This window comes from Agelaius tricolor, unplaced genomic scaffold (assembly GCF_023055355.1).
Source record: "Agelaius tricolor isolate 1412-34295 unplaced genomic scaffold, bAgeTri1.0.p SCAF_1, whole genome shotgun sequence".
NCBI lineage: Eukaryota > Metazoa > Chordata > Aves > Passeriformes > Icteridae > Agelaius > Agelaius tricolor.
The window spans coordinates 35,870,361-35,885,584 of NW_027269261.1; the positions used below are offsets into that span (position 1 = coordinate 35,870,361).

The 15,224-nt window shown below is 40.0% G+C and overlaps 1 protein-coding gene across 4 annotated transcripts in view; it reads right to left on the reverse strand.

The window, feature by feature from the left end:
- Positions 1 to 15,197, reverse strand: part of HEATR5B (HEAT repeat containing 5B) — a 55,460-nt gene extending 40,263 nt beyond the window's left edge. The window contains exons 1-15 of one of the 4 annotated variants that reach the window (XM_071429548.1): positions 14,914 to 15,197; positions 14,229 to 14,323; positions 12,293 to 12,461; positions 11,657 to 11,868; positions 9,972 to 10,080; positions 8,818 to 8,967; positions 8,156 to 8,327; positions 7,618 to 7,775; positions 6,480 to 6,729; positions 4,818 to 4,973; positions 3,230 to 3,480; positions 2,687 to 2,798; positions 1,323 to 1,475; positions 932 to 1,031; positions 438 to 547 (exon numbers count right to left, since the gene is read on the reverse strand). In XM_071429548.1, the coding sequence (XP_071285649.1) occupies positions 438 to 547; positions 932 to 1,031; positions 1,323 to 1,475; positions 2,687 to 2,798; positions 3,230 to 3,480; positions 4,818 to 4,973; positions 6,480 to 6,729; positions 7,618 to 7,775; positions 8,156 to 8,327; positions 8,818 to 8,967; positions 9,972 to 10,080; positions 11,657 to 11,868; positions 12,293 to 12,418 (2,059 nt within the window). In that variant the 5' untranslated portion in view covers positions 12,419 to 12,461; positions 14,229 to 14,323; positions 14,914 to 15,197. Of the gene's footprint in view, positions 1 to 437; positions 548 to 931; positions 1,032 to 1,322; positions 1,476 to 2,686; positions 2,799 to 3,229; positions 3,481 to 4,817; positions 4,974 to 6,479; positions 6,730 to 7,617; positions 7,776 to 8,155; positions 8,328 to 8,817; positions 8,968 to 9,971; positions 10,081 to 11,656; positions 11,869 to 12,292; positions 12,462 to 12,748; positions 12,843 to 13,131; positions 13,151 to 14,228; positions 14,324 to 14,913 lie in introns of those variants that run through there. The other 3 variants (XM_071429557.1, XM_071429567.1, XM_071429576.1) reach the window with 3 other exon arrangements.
- Between the last annotated feature and the right edge of the window lie 27 nt (positions 15,198 to 15,224).

Here is a 15,224-nt window from a genome sequence, read left to right on the forward strand (position 1 = left end):
TCTGTGTAATCGATCAAATCAGGTTTAAAAAGGAAAACAACCAAACCAACCAAATAAAAAAACCCAAATGTAACCAAAACTAAACTTCCATTGTCATATCTGTTTTTCAGTATACTAAGAAATAAAGTTCTCTACCTTTTAAGTAACAATGACTTTAAAAACTATTATTTGATCTCAGACCATATCTCCATACCTCTCAATCCTACAAAGGGGACCATAACTGCTATACTCCAAGTGTCACTCTATGAATGCTTTTCAATACTCATACTCTGTAGTTATATTATGCCAAGATAACATACAGAAAATGAGGAATATAGTACAAAATTCTTGGAGATTCCTAGAATTATACTTTGACTCTTACAGCTGCTTCAAAGGTATGCATCACAAGTACTAAGCAGAATTTTTACTTTAACAAAAACTGTTAAAAATTTATGTACCTTCATATGTCTTTGGGGGCAATAAAGCCAATATATCATAAAGTCTTAAACGAACCATAGCTGCACTGGCTTTGAGATGAGCTCCATGGGCTTTAATTACTGATGGAATGCTATAGAATTAAAAATGAAAAAGAGAAACCAGAAATGTTGCAGTTACAGAAGAGAGTATTTTCAGACTTCTTTTCACAGGATATAACTCTAGGCAAGACAAGAAAATAGTGTTCAGAGAACCACTCTGAACAACATTACTCAATTAATGACACATTTTCAGAAGTAATTGCACAGAGAAAACTTTAATTATAAACTCAAGAAACCCAAAACGTATGTTGCCATAAATCAGTGGCATGCACTTCCTCAGAAGTCCTATTTTAATTACAGGTGGGGCAGGGGGAAGGGGCAGACACCAAACCACAAAACCCAACTCCAAATTAGTTCTAGTATTTCAAGACCAGGAAAAGACAAAAGCGAATGAAGAGCAGAAACTGCCTACTTACTGTGACATCATTGTCATGGCACATTCTATGGGTGTCATCAGTTTCCTGATCACATCCTCAGTGAGGAGCTCAGGGCAGTGAGCAACAAAGCTTCTCATAGCTAATAATAGAACAGTTTAATTTAAACTTTCACTGAAACAAACAAATATAAGACATAAACAAGATACAAATTCTGAGAATATCAAAAGCGTATTAATTAAAAATGTTTATTCAAAGACTGTGTGATCTGTTCATAAAATTGTATGTCAAAGCCAGGACACACTGATGGAAATCTGACACATTTTACTCCTTTTCAAAGAAAGAGGGGAAGTTACAGGAGTTCTCTCTGCAATACTTGGGATCACGTTTTGATTGACTGCGCAGGGATAATCTCAAAGTCTGGATTTCTTACCACACAGAGCTCCAGCACGGCCTTCCAGTGTTACTTGCCAGGTAAAAGAATCTCCTCTTGCCTTCTCTGCTTCCAGCTCCTTCAGAGAACGTGGGAACACGTTTCGCCACAGCAGCAACATCTTAGGCAGATGATACCGGACAACAGAAGGACCTAAGTTAAAAAAAAAAAAGTGACAGTATAATAAAAATGTGTATTTAAGTGTGAAAAATCTGCTGTGAAGGCTTTTGCTCTTCAGACTATTTTTGTCTTACTTCACTTCTCTTCCTTTCTGCTCTACTTGGAACGATGAAAACCAAATGAAAGTCTCATTCCTAGGTTGAAAGTGTGGCAAGTAAGTACTGTGCATCACATCTGCTTGTGGGTATCCTAAAATAGGAAACAGACTACCCTATCCACTGGCATGCCATACAGAACCATGGTCAACTGTCTTTTTACTGTCTTTTTATTCTGCCTTCTAATTTTTTATATTAATTTTGAAGGCAGATTCTTTAGCCTGCTCTACCCTGTCCATAAAATAAACAGAAAAACAACTGATAGTTACTGATTATGTAAATTAGTTTAACAGTCAAACTTTTTTTAAACTTCTGAAAAAGATCCAGTGCAAGTACATTAAAAATATATTGGAGGACAACCACAATAAGAATACACTGTTAGAAAAATATGATGATAAGCTGGTAAAAGAGACAATTTAGAGAAACAAGATGAAACACAAATGGTATTTGATGAGAGATCAAAATAATGCAAAATGCATCAGAACTTTATCATATTTTCCCATATAAAAGAAACACAAAACAAACCAGAAAAGAACACCACCACTGCCACTGCTGCAAAATTCAAGAGTGTACTTACAACCTCTGAAAATGCAACTTGTGATACTTCTATAATAGCAGATACAAACATGAGGCTGGCTTTTTTACAAGAAAACCAAAGGGCTTTTAAACTAACAACACTTCTAGCAGTGCTGTTGCCTATCTACAGACACACATGCAACTTGTTGGAATGCTCACTGGGTTTTATTTACTATCCATTTCTTCTGCACCACAGTATTAAGGAAGGAAGAGTATGGGTAATTTTGCCCTTTCAGAGAATGACTAAAGGCTGGGTTTCTAAAACCAGAACAGGATCTTTTTTTCACGTATGACACCTTCTACCATACTTCAGCTTAGATAAGCACTAATATTTCACTTCTCCCCAGCACAACGTTGCTGAAGTAAGTGCACTTACACTCTGCTTCCCCTGTATAAATACTCTTGAGCTGGATAATGAGCCCATTATGCGTAAAGACCATTTGCCAGAGTGGATAATCAGAAGATTTGGACAAGCTTTGAGATAAAAAGAAAAATCAAACCATTTTTACAAACCTAAAGTCATAAGTGCTCCAAGTAAGAGCCATCCAGCTTGAGTCCGCTGCAAGGAGAGCCTGCTGTTCTGCGCAGCAGTTCGTAACAGATCCTCGGCAATACTGACCACCATCTGCACCAGAGCAAAACACAGGGGCTTTCAGAAACATAAATGAGGCCACTGCAAGCTACTTCTACTTGGTCACTCTAACAGACTAAAGATGGTCTCAAATCATTTGAATTGACCTTCCATAAAGAAGGAATGCAGATTACATTTCATGCTGATGATTAGTGTTTTTCATATGATAACACAGCCAGCAATATTCTCTTCAGCAATTTTTCAATATTTCAATTTCTCTTCATCAAATTTGAAAGAGAGGAAAAGAGCTGTTAAATATTGCAACTGAGATTCTAAAAGCATGTGCTCTGGCCACTACTCTTGCACAAGGCACAAGCTCAGTTTCAATAATGCTCATTAGCATGCCACCCATTTTGCCAAGCTTTTACTTGTAGATAAAAAGGTATCTTTTAGTGCACTCACAGATAAAACACTTACTATCTCACCTTTCCTTTGGCATGAGGAATGCCTAGAGGACACTGATGCACACCACCTAACAAAGCAGCCATTGCAAAACTGTAGCCACTAACAGCTTCAGGGGAGGTCTTCAGATTGTTGAGTCTTTCTGCACATCTGTCTAAAAATGGAGTCAACTGAAAGGGCAGTGCCACAGCTACACACCGCAAGCACCAGGCAGCAGCCAGTCGAGCAGCCATGCTGGGATGAAGAAGAACTGAAGTTACTGTCTCCAACAGACCTACAGAAACGAGAGGTTGCAGTCTTTAACTTATGGTGCTCTTTTTAATATACATATGCTTTTTAATATACACAGACAAGCAAACTGAATCAATACTAGACAGCCAATGTGAAAGTTAAGAAAGTCAGAATTAAGTTACTTGAATTTGCTGACTTTGCCTTTTCAGGAAAGATGGTACTTGTTACTAGCATTATGCTGCTCCCCATCAGGTTTTGTCAGCAAAGGTGGAGCCATCAGAGCCACAGCACTGACTCCTAATACTTAAACACTGAAAAGAGGCAGCAGGGCTACAGAAGAGAACTGGATGAGACAATTCCCATAATATTTTACAGATTGCCAGTAACAGAGCAACAGTAACACTGATTTTTGGGTTTGCTTCACACTGTAGCCAAGCACATGCTGTAGATGTCACTGACTCCTGTACTCTGCTTTTGACATGGTGCTGTCCACACTGCAGCAAGTTTATATCCTTCTACACTCTCCAAACTTCTGTGGCTACCTAATCCCACTTTCTAACTGCACCCTTCAGTTCAATTTGTCTCCACAAAAACATTTTCTTTAGTCCAAATCTTCAAAGCCCCCACTGCTGCTTGTTTTCTCTGGAACTGTGAACAACTTCTACCTGCTGAGTTCACAGCTAACAGAAATAATACTGAAATACAGTCCTCTCTGTTCTTATGGGACACAGCTGCCAGAAGGAATAATTATGAGCAGTCTTCCCTACTCCAAAGCTGGCACAAAATCAGCATGGGAAGAATGTCATATGCAACAACACAACAATCTATATGATGAAGTGTCTAAAGAAGCTTGTACTTCCAGTGGAAAAAACATAAGCCTCCACAAACTCAAAAAACTTAAAGCAGTAACACTACAGAATAAGTGTGGATTCAGATATTGAAACAAACAAGAAGAAAATCCTACACCAACTTCAGCCAAAGAACTACTTCTTTAAAAGGGGCCTACCAACAGCTTCAACTCAACAAAACACTTTTACCTCCCTCCAGAAATTTGGTATTTAAAGGCAATGTTTTCCAGGAGCAAATATTTCAGACCTTACATAGCAAAACAATGCATTTTCTATAAAACCATTATTGTAAACAAACCAATACCAAAAATTACCACTTCACTCACCCTTAGCAAGAGCTTCAGAAAGACTCCTATCCAAACAGCTGTTTAATACTTGGTCAAACTTGAACTAAAGTTAGGGTACTACACACAGTGAGGTGGACAAATGTAGTTATCTGGAGTACTACAGGAAGTACCAATTTCAGAGATTTATTTCTTTCATATTCATTGCTCAAATGCCTCACTTAATCTATTTCCATTTATTTGCATACCAATAGAGGGTTCTTGAATAAGAGGAGATGCAGTGGCATTCAGACTCTGAACCAGACTACCCAGCTCTTGGAGGGCACACACCATTACGTGCTGGCTTGCAGCTACATCAGCAGCTCCTGATTTATTTTCACTGTTAGCATCATTCACTACTGCTTCTGCAGAAAAGAGAACAAGAGTGTCTTGCTTAACTACAATCAGAATTCCACCCAAGCATTCACAGGACAGAAAGTGACAGTTTCATTTTGACATCAATCCTACATTCAAACAAAAGCACAAGTCTGGTCATAGTGAAAACTAACAAAATGAACATATTCAGCGGGGAAAGAATTTTATAGCTATTAGCCCAACACAGTTGTCCAAAGACCATAAAAAAATGGATGCCCAGCAGTTATTATGGATAGCAAAGCACTAGAGGTAGGACAAACAGTGTAACTGTATGTGTGCATCTATACAGTAACAAAATATAATATATAATCTTGACAAATCTAGGTTCTGCATAGAAATTTGCATGCATGTATGTTCAGTGAAACTAAAAAAGAGATCTTTAGTAAATAATTAATCACAATTTCTAATCATCTCAGTGTAATCCAATTGAGTTCCTTAATTCCATAGTATGTTCTCTTACAAAATATCCCAGAAGCAGCAACTATCTCTTCAAAAAGGGACTTCAGTACAAGCTTAATGTTTGTGTGTCTACTACAAAAGAAATTTAGAGAATGGTCTGCTGTATGTGAAGGGAAGCAATTATTACCAAGTAAAAAGCTTTCCCATTTTTCATCACATTCATGAGAAATCCTCAAAAATATGTAAGTTCTTCAAACTATCCAAATACACAACTGAATTTCCTGCAACTTTGACAAGGTGGCAGGAGTATTTTCTGCAACTGTTTCCTCTCAGAAACAGCATTTTCAATAGACTTGTTTTCTTGGAAGTAGTAATTACAATAATGAGAAACCTTCTAAAGTTCCATGCCTACCCCATAAAAAAATTGTTATGAGAAGAATCTGCAAAAGTTTCTGAATCAAATTCATTTCCGTGTGTTAAGCATTGTTTTAGAATCCAATTAGATGGCAGCAGAAAAGAAAGATATGTTTGGTAAATAAAATGATGAGTATTTCCAATTTAGTCTTTTAAAATCTCCAGCTTGAGCTACTTCCTTTCATAAGAAACAGATGCCAAGAGAGTTTTGTTAGCCCTCTTAGTAATTCCATACTCTGCAAAGTTTTGCAAAGGGGTCATATTCTTCAGATTACATCATTTTTATCACAAAATCCAATTGGATATTAGTATGGATATTAGCAGGGGAGACACAAGGATCTACAAGATCTTGAGCTACAGGATTTTTAACACTGTTAGTAAAGAACTCTGCATGACTTCCAAGACAACCTATCCCAAGATAGATGGCAAATGCATAGTTTTCTTCTCCACTTCCATCCTAGGCCTTTGACAATGCATTTGCTATCTGGGATAACAAGCCAGTGTCATACAATCACTTTTGAAGCAGAATTCAACCTTTGAACATTGAAACAGAAAGCAGATAAACTATCATTTCCCATAAGAACAAAATTACTCCTCACAGTAGAAGAAAGCTAAAAAATGGCTGCCTCAGTAAAATGATAGTAACTTTCAAGTGGTCTTGAATGAAGAAAAATGGTTCTCACCCACTGCCTTCATTTGTTTACCAATGGCTTGACATATTTCTTTGGCAGCTGCAATCTGTGCTTTCTCCCCCAGCAAGCTGCCCACAGTTGCTCTCAGGATAAAGGACACACATCTTCGAGAGTAAACAGCCTCCACGTGGGTCTGGGTTGCACGAGGATGGGACACCAGATCAAGCACGTGGGACAGAAAGGTGGCAAAGTTGCGCTCCAGCCACTGCCCTCCCAGTGTTGTAACGAACACAACATAGGCCTGCAGATCCAGAAGTCACACAGCAACCCAGTTAAAACAGAAGGAAAAGACTGTGTGAAACTACAGCCAGGCTCTAATGCAGAATAGTAGCAACACCAGTTAGCAATAAGCAGCCTTAACCTAATGAAGTTATTCAGCACGAACTAATTCAAAATTCACATCTTTGCTGCTGAAACTCAACTTTCTCCAGTACCAAGAGTAGCCCCTGTACTGTGATGCATAAAATACACTTTGGATGACAGCAAAAAACCCCAGTTCATTGCTTTAAATATGCCTCTTTCTAAAAAAGTAAAGAACATCATGTAAATAAAAGCAACATCAACATGTTCCAGTTCACAATGAAAACCTGGAATATTCACCAAGTTAACCTGAAAAGGCTGAGACAAAATAAAGGGTTTCAAAAAATAACCTATGAGCAAAGAATCTGGATTCTGGGAAGGTACTGCAGCATACTGAGATACATGATGGCATGAGAATGTCTGAATTTAAAGAGATGCTGCCACCACCTTTCTCTCTCAGACAAGAGGAACTTCCACATTCAGGAGCCACAAAAGGGTAACAGAGCATCCTCTCTAAAAAGAAACTAAATTTTAAAAAGGAACTAAAGTCTTTAACATACTAAGTTTTCTAATATTTTTGCAAGTTAATCTCACCTAATATACACTGATCAAGTAAGTTTTCCTTAGCTCTTATTTTAATCCATTGTCACTGCATATCAATAATAGAAGAAAGTAGATAGGGGAATGATACCTCATGTACATCTCACAAAACAGAAGAGTCAAATTAGACCTGTAAATTAACTTATACAGAAACAGAGAACAGAAATGTGTATTTTTCCTAATAAAAGGAATTATCTATAAATTTTACTTCACTGAAAAAATTACAAACCTGGGTAACACCAACTCGCACTTCCCTATTGACAGATCCTCCTACTTTTAGCATCTCTCCACCACTCTTCAGGAATCCAGATCCCCCTCGCAGAAATCCTGTGGCCATGAGCTCCAAGACCTCCTCAAGAGTGGCTCTCTTCACATTTTGCCGCATCACTTTTTAAAAAAAAAAGTAATTATTTATTCCCAAAGATCCAACCAGCACAAGCAACGATCTTGAAACCAGACTTACTAATTCAAAACTGTCTTGCAAAAACAAATCTACCCAACATTTCAGATAACAATTTACTTGCCTGTTTAAAAAATAAGCCACTTCTCCCAAGTGGTTTTTGATAGTTTGCTCTGTCTTTTCTTTGTATGACTACAACAGAGATTCTGCACTCTTTTTAGCTTATTTTTTGTAAAAACAAACAATCCATCTACAAGCTTCCACCTACTGGAACAACAATGTGTCATGCAGCACTGTCAATGTAACACAGTACTGAAGGTGCCACTAAGTCTGCCAATGTGGACATGGAATCCAGAAGGGCTCGTACCTGTTGCTTGTTTTGGTATCAGTGCTGTAGCCATGACTGTCCCCAAAAGCTTTGACACTGCAACTCGCACACCATAGTTTGAGTTTTCCAGAGCTTTAAAGCACAGCGTTGCGACATTCTCTAGTTCAGCTGTCCACATAAACACTGCTTCATTCTGTAATTCCAGCAGACACTGTAGGAAAAATAGACTTGCTAAGCACCAGGAGACCATTCTTACATTTTATCTAAGTATCAGGCTGCAATTGTCAGGTTTATTCAGAAAATATTTTAATATGAAAATTTCAAGAATTAATTTAGACAAACTCTCCCACATGCCAACTATCTTAGCTGAGTAAACAATCAGAAGAGTCATGGAAGAGGGTAATACATAAATTAAAAAATTAAAAGAAAGCTCTACACAAGAACTATGTTACCAAAAACCTCTCCCAGTGAGGCTCACAGATAACATATTCTATCTCATACTTTTTTATCAAGTGGGGAATACAGTACTACAGTACCTGTGAAATTAGTCAATTGTCTGAGCCTGCAGAGTAAACTAGTAAGGACTTACCTTGTCCAACTAATTATCAAACTTCCCTTCCTGAACAACAGGTGCCAGTTCAGGTGCAGGTACTGCCAAGTCACAGCACCAGAATGTCTGTGGCTGGTGAGAAGACACCCACCTTAGCCACTGCACAGCGCACAGCCATCGACCTGTCCGTCAGCAGAGAACGGGCATTCTTATAAATATCACGGTGACAAGAAGCTGCTGCTCCTCCAAGTCCATTGAGGACTTTCTGCAAACTCATCAGGATTTCACTGCGGCCCTGAGACTGCACACACACAAAAAAAATGGTGCAAAAATGTGGACACAGCAGTTACATTAAGAATTAGGTGTATACTTACACATTTTCCTGCTTCTACGCAGCAGTGTTTTTGCAAACATTGAAAACAAAGGCATATATCACTGATACATAGCTGATTTTAAATAGAAGTAAACACCACACACAGCTTTACTTAAAGTCCCTCAGTTGTGACACAAACTGAGCCCAGGCAAGCCAAGAAACTGGCTCTAGGTAAAATGCTTCAGCGCTGCCCCACTATTTAACAACTGCAGACTTGGGGGGAAAAAAGAAAAAGCAGCTGATAAGAGAGAATGGGAAGCCTGAGTAAGTCAGCAGCTTCATGCCATACCTGCACACAGGCAGGTACTTACAATCTGAGAGCATACACACATAAATAAATACATTAAATAAATAAATAAGTAAATAAATAAATAAATAAATAAATAAACAATCACACAGGTACAACAACACAGCTGAAGAAAACAGCTGCCACCACAAGTTCCACACAGTCAGTATTCCAACTTGTCCCAACAGAGCTATTTGCACAAAATCAGATCCACTGACAGCCCAGGATACATCCCCTCAATATTATGACACACTCTCTCTTTTCAGCATACAATGTATTCTGCTCACATGCAGAGTAACAACTTCCCTGCAAAATTTAAGCATGCATTATTAATTTTAACAACTAAATGTTTATTCAGAGTTTTAACAACTAAATGTTTATTAGCAAAAACCCTAACACAGTAGTTAGAAATGACAGATAAAGTCATTTCTGAATTTTAATTACTGACACAACGATGAAGTAATTATTACAATATTCACATTATAAAGTCCAAACTCACTGCAGTAGACTTGAAACTAGCTAGGAAAGTGATTTGCATCCTTCAGTGCAGAAGAAAAACAATCTAGACAATCTGGCAAACAATGCTGGAGGAAGCAGGTTTCAGTTTAAAATGGAATTAAGATCACATAAACAAACTGAAACTTACCTCTGCACTTTTCAGAGACTTTAACAGGTTATTCACAGTTTCTGGAAAAGAACTACCCAGCATTCTCCCCATTTTTTCATAAAATGCTCCAACACATGCCACAGCAGCCCTATGAGAAAACAGAGAAAAAGAGTACATATATTAACGTATCTTCCAAATGAAAACAAATAGTTAAATAGAAATGTATGTTCTAATCAACATTGATGAATAAAAATCTACTTGCTATCTACTACTTGTACTGGCTGTTTACACAGTCCATTGGAATAATTTTTCTGTTTACCAAAAAAAAGGAACAGAACAGTTACCAGCTTTCAAGAATACAAATGCATTTGAAAGGGTATTACTATAGGATCTACACATAGAGTAAAAAATTCTGGAGAAAACAAGACAGGCTGAAATCCCAGCAAGATTAGGGGTTTGTGTTTCAATAAACTATCACTTTGCTAAGCAAGAAAGCCTCTAGCCTGTAATATAACCTGACACATTTTTGTAGATACTGAAATATGGGTTTTTTTCAAGACTAAGAACTTAAAATCCAAAAATTATTGCATAACACAGGAAAATTTACAGGCACTGTAAAATCTCTGGATCCACTTATTCACATATTTTCTTGCTCTGCCATTTGAGATTAGGAATACTTAGTTATCACCACACTGCAGTTATATACACAAACTGTTCCAGGACAGCCACAGAAGCAGCTCCTGAACACATGCACTTTTTCATTACAAAGGAATGAGGCTTTTTTTTAAATCTGTAATTGCTGGCTAAATAGTATTTTAGCTAAGTTACATCACAAACTCATTACAGCCTCCCCTTTAATGGACACATGTCCATTAAAAAACCTTCTGGACTATGACTTGGTAGCATAAATTTCAGAGGGTATTATAGTAGAAAACACTTCCCATTTACACAAGTTCCTCATACAGCTGCAAGACCTAGAAATAAGAAGACAGTATCTGCCCAAACGGTGACTATTTCAGATTTTATTGTCAAATCCTATTGTTGTCATAACATCTGAAGGCAAGACCAAATTTGGGTTCACTGGTCACCAAGAACATATGAAGCATTACATGGGAAAGTGCCAAAAATAGTTTCAGTGGAAGTTGTTTGTGGCATTAACCAAATTCTAGCAACGAGACTGCTCCTATGACTAAAGACAAACTGGATCACACATCCATGCACACACATATCCACATGTAGAGAATCTGCCTGAGAGACCTGTGCAGCTTTGCATGGTAGGGGAATAGAAAAGGCAACATCTGATGGGGAAAAAAAACTTGAACATTTGGTTACAATTCTCTAGGCACAAACAACACTCCGGTTTGACAATCTGCAAGTTCCACCTTTAATGGGATACCTGAGCACAATCAGCAGCAATTCCACTGATGGAAATGCCTTCATTAATGGTTATCCTCTCCATGCCATAAGCAGGTGAAGAGTCATGACACAGTACCCTGCCTAGAGAAAACCATTTCACTTTCACAGAGACACGTATGCGTCACCTTTGAGTCCTGCCCTCCACAACCTCAATCCAGCGCTTTTCTCTGCTACCTAGATCAAGCATATGTAACTCCAAACAACCACACAAAATATAAATAAACATAGCATGAACATATACAGGCAGGTTCTTCTGTAATATCCAGGACCTATTGGCTTAAAAATCATTCCCCTTTCCCCAAACATACAGTTTGGTGGGCAGGTAGGCTGCAGTATCATCTTTGCTCTTGATGATGTCATTACACTTGTCAAGTGTCTGGAAAACAGTGAATGTGTCTCCAATGCTGTAGAGAGCAGCCAGATTTTTTGCAAGCAGCTTCCGTGTGGGTGGCCCAGGGGAACTGCTGATGAGTCCTGTTAGCTGCTCTACAAGTTTCTTCTGTTTTTCCTTGACATCTGTCTGTTAACAGATCAAAAATAAATAAGAAAAGTAGTTTAAGCCACTGTGTAATCCAGAAAAATCTACAAGAAATGGAAGTAAACTTTATACCACTCCCAACTGTATATAACTCAGCAAATTTCTTGTCTCAGAGAGATAAGAGATACATTCAACAACAGCAGAGACAGATGCTAAATGCTCAGAATTAGCTGCTGTCCTATCTAATTTTTACTTTTTAAAAATACTTACCAGCTGCCTACTGACTGCCTACAATTAAACATTTAAAATCTACAAATTAGCACAGAGACTCTTCAAGCTGAATCTGAAACCATACAGGTACCATCTGGCCATTACCTGTAAACTTTCTCTGGCATGAAATTAATACAAATCCTTTTTAAAAGAAAATTTATTTAGAAATAAGGGGGAAAAAAACCCATTAAATTACCTTGTTAGCAGCTACCAGCACTTTATCCAAAAATCTCAACCATTCAAAGATAAAAACTGGTCTCTTTGCTTCTGTGATTTGAGCTAATGCTTCCTCATTCAGTAACAAACTATGAGCCAGCTCCATAATGGGTTGAATTCCAATTTTATTGCAAATTTGTGTAGAAACTCTAAAATAAAAATGCAAATGTTAGTATAAAGTACAGTACATCAGTAGAAAGCTTTGAAAATCAAATTTAAATGTTCAGCTTGCTTAGACTTAGCTAAATAGTCCCACATAAAAGCTACTCACATATTTACAAACTGAGTCTATTCATTAGTATTTCAGGGAACAGAACTGTTAATTGTACAAAGAGCACCTACAGGCAATTTCGGGGCACAAACTCTCAGCCAAGAAAAATATACCAAAGTCCCTGTTTAAAGGAGGTAAAGGAATAATCTCAATGGCTCCACTTACATGAAAGAGAAAAAGGATTGTTGCAAGTCAAGACCCTTGAGCACACTCCCAAAGCTGGGGCATGAACCTGGCTCCCTTCTCCACGCCCTTCAACAGCCAAGCTGAGAAGATGAGCCTGCCACAAGTAGGAATTTCCAACACAAGTTTGGGAGAAGCAGGGACAGGGATAGGATTTGGCATCACTTGACCTAAGATTTCCCTGATCCCACTAGTCTTGCTTTAAGTGCTGGACAAGCAAGCTCCCTGAAATCCAGCAACCTTAGGGGTGACAGCCCAGAACACAAGCAGCAGCCAAACTACTGCAGGTCTCCCCAGCAGGCAAAATCCTGCAGATGGAACACTGGTGATCCTGCTCAATCAATGGGGCTGGCATCAAAGCTTACCAAAAGCACACTGCCAGTGTAAGCAAACACTCTGCCAACTTCATCTCAGCAAACCACCTGAAGATAAGTGTAGCTATTGAATGCAGAGCTGACAGAAGGAAAAAACCCACAAAATTTACCCAAAATCACAACATTAAATCAACAACTTTCAGCAAAAAGAAACCCAAGAAGCAAAAAAAGCAACCCAACCCCAAAACCTGAATATAGAAATCCTGAAACTAGGATCAGGCAAAAAAGAGAAAGCAGCACAACTACAGAGTATTATGTAAGACATCAGCTTTCAACAGGCATCATCTTTTGACAGCTGCACTGCTCCACTTCTGCTCTCAAGAGCTCTCAGCTGCTTCCTCATTCAAGATCAAACTCAACAAATTCCTGAAGTCAAATGAAGTGGCTTTAATTGATTTTTTTAAACAGTCCCCAACTGAGACATTAGTAAGGTGACATATTAATGTTGTAGTATTAATTATGTATTATTCTAAATCCACCTTAATGATGAAACAAAAGCATCACACTGTCTTTAACGTTAAGGTTGTTCCCCACACTTCAGCACTTTGCCTATTTCTCACAGAATACAGTTCCAGCAAAGGTGGAAGAGCCACATATGGAAAGAAGCACACACAGCCCTCCCTAACTTCTCCAAAGACATTTTCTGTCGGGTTTTTTTTGTTTTGTTTTTTCTTTACATTTATAAAGAACTGAGAAGGCATTGCCTGTCAGTAACTCAGACACATCACCTCAAAACACCTTTACACGAGAGCAGAGACACAATGAATGATGGCACTGTGATTCTTTGTATATCATCCCAGAGATCTGCACTGCTTGTCACACCCACACAGCACCTAAGTACCATAAGCACTGTTGGACAGCACAGCTCATTATTCCTTTTCCTCCCCACATACAAGGTTTCATTTGGCCGTAGCCATAAGAGCCAAGAACCTTCCCCACTTTATCTAAAATGTAGGAAACACAAGCTCAAAGCAACAAAACCTGCACATACACTCAGCTGTGCTGGTGAAGCACAAGGCATCAGACACAAGAACAATTACACAAATATTCAGGTAACTGAAGAGTCAGTCGAACACAGAGCTACTTACATAGACAATCCAAAGCTCACTGACACTGGCCAAAGGTTTGCTCCAAAAAGCAGTGAGAAGCCTACCGAGTTCTACCGATCCTGGCAAGGATCTTGCTGTGGATGTTACAAGAAACAAATACACTGTGATCTCCCGTGGGATGCAGAGCCAAAGCCAACCAGCAGCCAGTGAGGTATACTGGAGCATTAGAGATTCCAAAACGTTCAGAGGTACTAAAATTCCTTTCTATTCCCCAGCTATTTTCCTATGCCTAAATCAACTACTTGTATCTTCATCATGCGTGGATTTCAGTGAAGTGAGAAAGCCGAGAAGCAGGCAACTTTAGGCGAAGCCACCCACTCCTGAAGGACTCCCTCAGGTGAAAAGGTTTTCGTTCCTGGGTCCCCCACCTGTATCGGCTACTTCAGTAAGCTGCAGCAGCTCTCAGGGCACTATGCCTGGCTCTGAAAGCCCCTCAGGAGGTACCGCAGCGGTGCAGCGCCGGCCGTCAGGGATGGATGCTCAGGCAATGCCGCTGAGGAGCCGATGCCAGGGGAACGATGCCCGCTGCTTTCCCAGCGCTCACCCCCCCCACGCAGACGCGCACAGTGACCCCCACACCTCAGCCAGCACCGAGGGGAAGCGCGGAGCCTGCCCCGCTCCGCCGCAGCCGCCGGCCCGCACCGCGCCGCTCACGGTCACTTACGCTCCTCCCGAGCGCCGGCCGCGTCCCGCCAGCTCCGGGGTGCACCAGGCGCGACACCGCGGCCCCGGGGCCGGTCACGATCACGGTCACGGACAGGCGTGGGCGCGCTGCGCCGCGCTCGCCCTCGGCACCATCACCGGCGAGCTCGGCCGCTTCGGCCCCCGCCGTGCCCCGCTCCGGCGGGCGAGGAGGGGCGTTGGGGGTGACACGAGCGGCGCTGCCCCGAACCGGCCCCGACGCAGCCCGGTCGTGCGGAGGCACCGCGGCCGCGCAGCAGGAAGCGGGAGAGGCGCAGGCGCCGGCGGGCGGGG